Raw genomic sequence first — 10,501 nt, 5'->3', positions numbered from 1 at the left:
CAAGTTAAGTGTCTATCCGAAAACCGTTTATCATTCATTTATGTCCATTAATGTCAGGATATAGGGTGATCCGGTTAGATCACGTGGAAGCCTCAAACTAAAGGTAATTAAGCCAGGTCTTCAATGTTCCATGTACAGTTTCTCTGATATAGCTTGTCATATATAGGTTTCTGGCTTCACAGTTAGCGCCCTTTTGACAGGTCAAGACGAGGAAGGAAGATTTTGTGCACCAGTTACTGGGTGATATGGAAGCTACCTCAAAGAGGATAATTTGGTGTCTACACCCTAGTTATACCTGGTGGACTAACCTGCTGTACTATAAGATAAGGAACCTTTTCAATGTATGTAGTTAATACTGTAGTTTGATTGGCTGCATATATATTAATTTAATAAACCCCCCTAATGTGTAGAGGATCGATTTGTGAGATTAAGAGATTATTGCAGAAATACAGTCCACTTATCATTATACAAATTGCTATCGAAGTATACAAATTAACGTAAATATAAATTCATATAAATTAAATAAATATAAATCTCACAGGTCGGTTCCCACAATGGTGTCATAACCAGTAATGGCGTCATAACCAGCCATGGTGTCAACACCAGCCATGGTGTCATCACCAGCCATGGTGTCATAACCAGCCATGGCGTCATAACCAGCCATGGCGTCATCACCAGCCATTGTGTCATAGCCAGCCATGGCGTCATCACCAGCCATTGCGTCATAACCAGCCATGGTGTCATAACCAGCCATGGCGTCATAACCAGTAATGGGGTCACCACCAGCTATGGTGTCATAACCAGCCATGGTGTCATCACCAGCCATGGCGTCATAACCAGTAATGGGGTCACCACCAGCTATGGTGTCATAACCAGCCATGGTGTCATCACCAGCCATGGCGTCATAACCAGTAATGGGGTCGCCACCAGCTATGGTGTCATAACCAGCCATGGCGTCATAACCTGTGGGATATTTGGGTTTGATTCTGATTAATTAATAATTAAAGTAGTAAATTAAAATTACGAAGGACCACCCGCTTTTAAAGGAAAGAGGGAAACTGAGAATTTCAGATCATTAGATAAAATTCTAGAGAAAACCAGTGACTATGGATATAACTAGAAAGTATGATCATAAGAATAATTAATGGGCTGTATTATTAAAGAAACAAACCTCAAACACCTACATTGGGGGGTTATTACTGGAGGTCAGTACGTCCAGGAATCAGTGTGGTTCGTTCACTAATTCTATTAATAATAATCTAATCCTATAATTAATGTTGAATATAATATTATTCATACAAAGAAGAACATGAATATGAGCATAATAATGAGTTACAGTAAATCACACATTATGTTGTACATTCTGAATGTATCAAATTGCAAAGTTATGAATAAAAAGAAATAAGCCTTAGCTGGTAATAGATTCCTTTAGATAACCCTGGCAGTCCTCTTAATCTCCAAGTCTGGCACACCGACGAATGACCCGGTTAACATGGAGAAGACAGCATGAGGAATTCGTCTCTCGAGCTGCAAGATAAATAACTACCAGTAGCAATTGATATAACTACTCAATTCATATTCAAGATTATTAATATCTACAGATAGAATTCTAATCACCTGTTATTAGGTGTTGTCTTGCCGCGTGACGTGCAATCACCCTGCCATTAATACACTTATAAATGATGCATCAAATAAAAGTACTTAACTGTGGGCACTGTGTAAGTATTAAGATTGCCGTAATTACGTATCCTAAATTCAGGTGAGCTTATCCTGGATTTGTACGTTTCAAGTTGGCTGATCACGTGTCGTCAGGAACCAAGTCTAGGGGCCCTTATTTAACACCAGCACTAGTTGAAGATATTATCTGCAAGGTCGTTCACGCCTCACAGTGGCGGCTTTCATCTGTGGATAGACACACACGTGTCCTATTTGCTGGACAATGGCGTCTTTTGTGAGTACGGTAAGCGCAGGTCTGCCTCTCTTCGGTTCCCCACGTGTACTGAGGATGGCATGGCGTCCCTCCTCCCACGCCCAGTCGACGTTCACAACACAAATTATTGGCATGAACATTAATATTTCTCGCATTCGCGCTTGAAACTCTAAAGACTGGACGGGTTTATTATTTAGAGGAACGAAATATTATTATTTAACTATTTAAGAATAGTAAAGATATAAGGGAGAGGAATTAATGTCTCCCCATAGCATTCATTGATGACGCTACCTCTATCGCGAGGTAAACGTTTTGATTCTAAAGCTCTATTCGGCTTTTAGTTAGAGTACCATTCGTCTGCAATCAGTTGCCATACAGAATGCTTTAATTATGGAGAATCGTTTTTAATTCTCACACAAATTGTATATAAAGTGTTTTACTGTAAAGAAATCTGACACAATACTGGCGTCAGATGACGTGAGAATTCTAGCCTAATGCACAGATGAATTATTAGTACAGGAGAATTCTACGAGTTGTTAATTTTACTTACTACAATATTAATATGGTTAGTAATAAGTAATGAGAATACAACAACGCTGTATTCAATGTTGGAAATATCCAACAGGCGTGGGAGGAGGAGGCCTGGTCGATGACCGGGCCGCGGGGTCGCTAAGCCCCGAAATAACTTCAAGGTAACCTATTGGTAAGATAACCATGTCAGTTCCCCTGAACATTTTGTATGTGGTGATCATGTCTCCCCGAGCTCTTCTGTCTTCCAGCGACGTGAGATGCAGTTCACACAGCCTTTCTACATACTCATGTCTCTTAGTTCTGGGACTAGCCTAGTGGCATACTTCTGAACTTTTTCCAGCTTTGTCTTGTGCTTGACAAGGTACGGGCTCCATTCTGGGGCTGCATACTCCAGGATTGGCGTTACATATGTGGTATACAATGTTCTGAACGATTCCTTACACAGGTTTCTGAAAGCAGTTCTGATGTTAGCCAACCTCGCATCGGCCGCTGATGTTATTCTTTTGATGTGGGCTTCAGGAGACAGGTTTGGCGTGATATCAACTCCTAATCTCTCTTTTTCTCGGTCCGTTTCGTGAAGGACTTCATCTTCCATTCAGTATCCAGTATCTGGCCTCCTATTTCCTCCTCCTAGTTTCATTACCTTACATTTATTTAGGTTGAACTTAAGTAGCCATTTGTTGGACCCTTCCTTCAGTTTGTCTAGGCCATCTTGTAGCCTCAAACAATCTTCCTCTGGCTTGATCTGCCTCATAATTTTTGCATCATCAGCAAACATTGAGAGGAACGAGTCTATTCCTTTTGGGAGATCATTGACGTATCTCAGAAACAGTATAGATCCAAGTACTGACCCCCTGAGGGACTCCACTGGTGAATCCTCGCCACTCCTCACAGTGACTCGCTGCGTCCTGTTGCTTAGGTACTACCTCATCAAGTGGAGTACCTTCCCTTTCACTCCTGCCTGCATCTCCAGTTTGTGTACTAGTCTCTGATGTGGTACTGTGTCATAAGCTTTCTGGCAGTCCAGAAATATGCAGTCTACCCAGCCCTCTCTCTCCGGCCTAATTTTTGTTGCCTGGTCACAGAACTCAATTAAACTTGTTAGGCATGATTTGCCATCTCTGAACCCATGCTAATGCTGTGTTACAAAGTTCTTTCGCTCCTGATATTCTACTAGTTTTTTCGCACAATATTCTCCATCATCTTGCATGTAATGCAACTTAGGGACACTGGCCTGAAATTCAGTGCCTTCTGCCTATCACTCTTCTTGTATATTGAGACTACATTGTCCATCTTCCAAATTGTTGGCAGTTCACCTGTTACCAGAGATTTGTTATACACGATGGAGAGTGGCTGGCACACAGCTTCTGCTCCTTTCTTTAGAATGCATGGTGCGATTCCATCAGGGCCTATAGCTTTTGTCACATCCAAATGTAGCAAATGGTTCCTCACCTTCCCACTTATAATCACAAACACCTCTAGTAGTGTTTGGTTTGATACTCCCTCTTTTATCTTTGGGACTTCTCCTTGCTCTGAGGTGAAGACCTCCAGGATTTTTTTATTCACTTCCTTGTCATTTACAGTGACTCTTTTTACCCCTATCCTCAGTACACTACCTGTTCCTTCATTGTTGTTTTCCTCCTGACGTGGCTATGTAGCAGTTTGGGTTGAGTCTTTGCCTTCCTCGCTATGTCATTTTCATATTGCCTCTCTACTTCTCTTCCCACCCTGACATATTTATTCCTGGCACTCTCTAGTGTTCTGTAATTTCTATAGTTTCTCAACGCCCTTTTACTTAGTTGCTTTGCTAGCCTACATTTATGATTAAAGCATGGGTTTCTCATCGGCATTTATATTTTTTCATTTTTGGCTTGGATAAACCTGTCTGTTGCCTCTTCACACTTCTGCGTGATGTAGTCCATCATGTCTTGGGCCGTCTTTTTCCTGAGCTCTGTATCCCATGTTATATCTGTTAGGAATTTTCTTATCTCCTCATAGTTTCCCTTCCGGATTGCCGGCCTTTTGCTTTCTGGTCCCTTCCTTGAGAACATTAACCCTTCTTCGACCAGATACTCAAACAACATTACACTATGATTACTCATACCCACGCGGGCTTCGAGACCGATTTCCCTTATGCCAAAATCGTTCAGAGTGAATACTAGGTCGATTCTTGCTGGTTCATCGTTGCCTCTCATTCCCGTGGGACCCTTGACATGCTGACTTAAAAAGCATGGTTCATTACCTGTGGACCATCTTTGGTCCACAACAATACTCACCTATTTGTACTCACCTATTTGTGCTTGCAGGGATTGTGCTCTGGCTCTTTGGTCCCGCCTCTCAACCATCAATCAACTGGTGTACAGATTCCTGAGCCTACTGGGCTCTATCATATCTACATTTGAAACTGTGTATGGAGTCAGCCTCCACCACATCACTTCCTAGTGCATTCCATTTACTAACTACTCTGACACTGAAAAAGTTTTTTCTATTATCTCTGTGGCTCATTTGGGTACTCAGTTTTCACCTGTGTTTCCTTGTACGTATTCCACCCGTGTTAAATGATCCATCCATGTCTACCTTGTCAATTCCCCTGAGAATTTTGTGCATGGTGATCATGTCTTCCCGAGCTCTTGTGTTTCAGCGACGTGAGGAGCAATTCACTCAGCCTTTCCTCGTACCTCATGCCCAATATTTCTGGGACTACCCAAGTGGCATACCTCTGAACTTTTACCAGTTTCGTCTTTTGCTTGACGAGGTACGGGCTCCATGCTAGGGCTTCATAATCCAGGATTGGTCTTACATACGTGGTATACAAGGTTCTGAATGGTTCCTTAAAAAGGTTTCTGAATTCAGTTCTGATATTAGTCAGCCTTGCATACGCAGCCGATGTTTGTTTGGGGATGTGAGTTTCAGGAGACAGGTTTGTCGTGATATCAACGCCTAGATTTTTCTCTTTATCCGTTTCGTGAAGAACTTCATCTCCCATTTGGTATCCAGTATCTGGCCTCCTATTTGGTCCACCTATTTTCTTTACCTTACATTTTCTTAGGTTGAACTTTAACAGCCATTTGTCGGACCATTCATTAAGTTTGTTCAGGTCATCTTCAAGCCTCATACTATCTTACTCTGTCTTCATCCTCCTCATAATTTTTGAATCAACAGCAAACATTGAGAGGAACGAGTCTTTTTCCCTCTGGCTGATCAAATACATGTATCAGGAACAGTATAGGTCCAAGAACTGATCCTTGAGGGACTCCACTGGTGACGCCTTGCCATTCCGAAACCTCACCTCTCACAGTGATTCGCTCTTTTCTGTTGCTTAAATACTCCCTTATCCAGTGGAGTTCCTACCCTTTCACTTCTGCCTGTATCTCCAGTTTGTGTACCAGTCTCTTATGTGGTACTGTGTCAAAGGCTTTGTGGAAATCAGCAAATTTGCAGTCTGCTTAGCCCTCTCTTTCTTGCCTGATCATTGAATTCAGTTAACCCTGTGAGGCATGATTTGCCATCCCTGAACCCATGCTGATGTTGTGATACAAAGTTCTTCTGCTCCAGATGTTTCACTAGCTTTCTTCGCAATTTTTTTCCATCACCTTGCATGGTATGCAAGTTAGGGACACTGGCCTGTAGTTCTGTGCCTCCTGTCTATTCTCCTTCTTGTATATCGGGACTACATTGGCCGTCTTCAAAATTTTTGGCAGTTCACTTGTTACCAGTGATTTGTTATACACCGTGGATAGTAGCAGGCACAGTGCTTCTGCTCCTTCCTTCCTTCCTTCCTTTAGTGTCCAAGGTAAGATTCCATCTGGGCCTATAGCCTTTGTCACTTCCAACTCTAGCAGATGTTTCCTCACCTTCTCACTGTTAATCACAAACTCATATAGTGGTGTTTGGTTAGCTATTCCCTCTCTTATCTTTGGGACTCTCCCTTGCCCTACTGTGAAGACCTCTTGGAATTTCGTATTGAGTTCCTTGCACACTTTCTAATCGTTTGAAGAGTTTTTTCTACCCCTATCCTCAGTTTCATTACCTGTTCCTTCATTGTTGTTTTTCTCCTGATGTGGCTGTGCAAGAATTTAGGTTGAGTCTTTGTCTTGCTTGCTATGTCATTTTCATATTGTCTTTCTGCCACTCTTCTCACCCTGACATATTCATTCCTGGCACTCTGGAATCTTTCTCTGCTCACTAGTGGCCTGTTATTTATTTAAGTTCTCCACGCTCTCTGTACTTAGTGGCTTAGCTAGGTTATATCTCTGATCAAACCATGGGTTTCTCGTCTGCATTTCATCTCTTTCCTTATGGACAGGGACGAACTTGTCTGCTGCCTCCTTACACTTCTGAGTGAGGAAGTTCATAGTGTCTTGGGCCGTCTTTCCCTTTGAGTTCTTTTTCTCAAGATATATCTGTTAGGAATTTTCTTATTTCCTCATAGTTTTCCTTTTGGAATGCCATCCTCGTGCTTTCTTGGTCCTTCCTTAAGTATATTAACTCTTCTTCGACCAGATCCTCAAACATCAGTACACTGTGATCGCTCATTCCAAAGGGGGTTTCGAAACCGATTTCTCTTACGTCGGAGTCATTCAGTGTGACGACTAGGTCGAGTCTTGCTGGTTCATCTTTGCCTTTCATTCTTGTGTGCCCCTCTGACATGCTGACTTAAAAGGCTTCTTGTCGCCACTTCCAACAGTTTGGCTCTCCATGTTTCCTCACCTCCATGGGGTTCCCTGTTCTCCCAGTCTATCCTTCCGTGACTGATGTCCTCTATGATGAGCAGGCATGATGAGCCATGATGGGCAGGAGAAACTGTGAAGGGCAAGGGGTGTGGACACAGGAAGAGACTTTGGTTGGGAAAGGGGAGGTGGGAAAGATGGATGGCATGTAGGGAAACATCGGGGTCCAGGGGTTAGGGAGCAGGGGGGCATGGTCTGGGGGAGGGTCTCTACTGGTTAGGGAGGTACAGAGTGGACCGGCAAGGTGGGGAAGTACAGGTATTGTAACGTGTTGTGGTCCGCAGTATGAGAGCAGTCCGCTACAATGCCGCCTGATGGACGAATGGCGGATCCCAGGAGGAATGTTCAACAACAAGAAGGACCTCGTCTGTGTCATGCGTTGTGCGCAGCAGTCAAAGTGCTTGTATGTGTACCACAACGGTGAGTCCCTGGCACTGCTGCATGTATGTGTACCACAACGGTGAGTCCCTGGCACTGCTGCATGTATGTGTACCACAACGGTGAGTCCCTGGCACTGCTGCATGTATGTGTACCACAACGGTGAGTCCCTGGCACTGCTGCATGTATATGTACCAGAAGAGTTAGGCACTGGCACTGCTCTGTGTATACGTTCCAGAACAGCATGTCCCTGGCGCTGCTGAATTACTGTGTTCCAATACCATGATTCCCTGTCACTGTTGCGTTTATAGATGCCAGAAAGGTGAGTTACTGGCACTGTTGCGTATATATGTACCAGTACGGTATGTTTCTGTTTCTGCTGCATGTATGTGTACCAGAAAGATGAGTCCCTGGCACTGCTGCATGTGTGGCGTACCAGAACGGTGAGACCCAAGCACTACTGCGTGTATGGGTCTCCGAACGGTGAGTCCCTTGCACTGCTGCGTGTATATGAATCTGAACGGTAAGTTCCTGACACTGTTGCGTTTATATGTACCAGAACTTTGACTCAGTTGCACTGCTGCATGTATGTGTTCCATAACAGGGAATTCTAGCACTTCTGCGAGTATATATACCACAACAGTGAATCCATGGCACCGTTGCATGTATAGGTACCAGAACGGTGATTGCCCTGACACTGCTGCAGATATGTGTACTAAAACGGTGAGTCGATGGCACAACTGAGGTAAGGGGTGCCAGAATTATGAGTCGCTGCCACTGTTGCATGAATGTGTTCAAAACGAAGAGTTCCTTGCGCTTTTGCGTGAATTTGTACCTGAAAGGTGAGTCCCTATTACTGATGCAGTAATGAGTTCCAGAACAGTGTGTCCCTATCACTGCTACATTTATGTGTACCAGCCGTGAGAGTCACTGGTACCGCTGCAGGTATGTGAACCAGAAAGATGAGTTCTTGTCATTGTTGCATGTATGTGTGACAGAACAGTTTTTCACTGCTGCTTATAGGGGACCCAGAATGGTGAGTCCCTGGCACTGCTGCATGTATGTGTACTGGAACGGTGAGTGGCAGGGACTGCTGCATGTATTGTACCAGAACGGTGAGCCCTTGGCACTGCTGCATATATAGGTACCAGACCGCTAGTCTGTGGCATTGTTGTATGTATGTATGTATACCAGAACGGTGAGTCCCTGACAAGGTTGCGTATATATGCTCGAGAACGGTGAGTCCCTGGCACATCTGCATTTAATGGTCCTCTTTTTTTTCCCTGGCACTGTTGCAGGAATGTGTACAAGAACAGTGAGTCCCAGGCACTGCTGCAAGTATGGGTATCAAACGAGTGTGTTATTAGCACTGCTGCATGCATGGTACAAGATGCATACATTGTACAAGTCCCTGGCACAGCGACAGGTATGAGTATAAGAACAGTGAGTCCCTTGGCACTGCTGCATGTATGAATACCAGAACGATGAGTCCCTGGCCCTGCAGCAGGTATGTGTACCAGAAAAGTTAGTCCATGACACTGATGCATGCATATGTACCAGACGGCGAGTCCTTGGCACTGCTGCGTAAATCTCTGACTTGCTGCAGGTATGTGGACCAGAACTGTGAACTCCAGACACTGCTGCAGGAATGTTTACAAGATAAGAAAATCCCTCCACAGCTGCAAGTATGTTTACAAGAACGGTGAGTCTCAGGCACTGCTGAATAAACGTCAACCAGAACGGCATGTCACTGGCACTGCTGCATATATGTGTTCCAGAACGGTGAATCCCTGGTACTTCTGCATGTAAATGTTTACATAACGGTTAGTCCATAGCACTGCTATATGTATGTGTACCAGAACAGTAGTGAGTCCGTAGCACTGTTGCGGGTATGTAATCCAGAACGGTGAGTCCCTGGCACTGCTGCAAGTATGTTATCTTGAGATGATTTCGGGGCTTTTTAGTGTCCCCGCGGCCCGGTCCTCGACCAGGCCTCCACCCCCAGGAAGCAGCCCGTGACAGCTGACTAACACCCAGGTACCTATTTTACTGCTAGGTAACAGGGGCATAGGGTGAAAGAAACTCTGCCCAATGTTTCTCGCCGGCGCCTGGGATCGAACCCAGGACCACAAGATCACAAGTCCAGCGTGCTGTCCGCTTGGCCGACCGGCTCCCTATGTGTACTAAAACGGCGAGTCCTTGATTCTGCTACGTGTAGGGGTGCCAGAACGGTGTGTTCCTGGCACTGTTGTATATATGTGTACCGAAATGGTGAGTCTCTGGTGTAACGTATCGGAAAACGAAAAAGAGAAAATGTAAAATGAGGTGTGGGCAAGGGGGTGACGGTGTAGAGAGGTGTGAGGGAAAGAGAGGTAGAAGTGGTCAGGAGAAAGGGAAGGTTGAGAATTAGAGGGAGAGACTGAGATCAAGGAGGAACTAGAAGAGTAGAAAGTAAGAGTGTTAGAATAGTAGAAAGATAGAACGTTTGAAGGATGAAAGTAGCTGCCAACATCCAATCTAATTCAGTACAGTACATACAAGACAAGGATTGGAACGTGTTTGTACAACAGTGTACCAAAAACGTCCATGTCTATCTATATATGTTGTTAGCATGTATTCGTATATTAAAGTCTTAAAAACCAGTATTCCTAGAGGGCTCTCTACTCCAGCTTTCAATATAAAACGTTTTAAGGGACAAAATTAAAGACAATTTAAAACAAAAGTTAATCTATTAAATATGTTACATGAGATCTTCACTCATATGGATTTCATAATTCATTCATATCTCTGGATGTTAAATGACAACAAGAATATACAATGTGATTCACCACACAAGGCATTGAAGACATTACGGGTGACTTCCCGTGAAAATCACACACCTTAAGCTGGAAACACATCAACTTTGTCACCTTCAAGTTCAACTCACCAAATT

The 10,501-nt window shown here is 43.9% G+C and overlaps 1 protein-coding gene across 1 annotated transcript; it reads right to left on the bottom strand.

Moving 5' to 3' along the window:
- Positions 1 to 535: 535 nt before the first annotated feature.
- Positions 536 to 952, bottom strand: LOC138362814 (seminal vesicle major clotting proteins-like). Its single transcript, XM_069321379.1, has one exon. It carries the CDS (start codon positions 950 to 952, stop codon positions 536 to 538), a length of 417 nt encoding a protein of 138 aa, XP_069177480.1.
- Between the last annotated feature and the right edge of the window lie 9,549 nt (positions 953 to 10,501).

Source organism: Procambarus clarkii, chromosome 9 (assembly GCF_040958095.1).
Source record: "Procambarus clarkii isolate CNS0578487 chromosome 9, FALCON_Pclarkii_2.0, whole genome shotgun sequence".
Taxonomy (NCBI): domain Eukaryota; kingdom Metazoa; phylum Arthropoda; class Malacostraca; order Decapoda; family Cambaridae; genus Procambarus; species Procambarus clarkii.
The sequence above is the reverse complement of the archived record's forward strand: the minus strand, read 5'-3'. Positions and strand labels throughout refer to the sequence as shown.

Coding starts and splice junctions, on each gene's coding strand:
- LOC138362814 (XM_069321379.1), bottom strand. CDS start 952: ATGGCTGGTTATGACACCATAGCTGGTGGCGACCCCATTACTGGTTAT.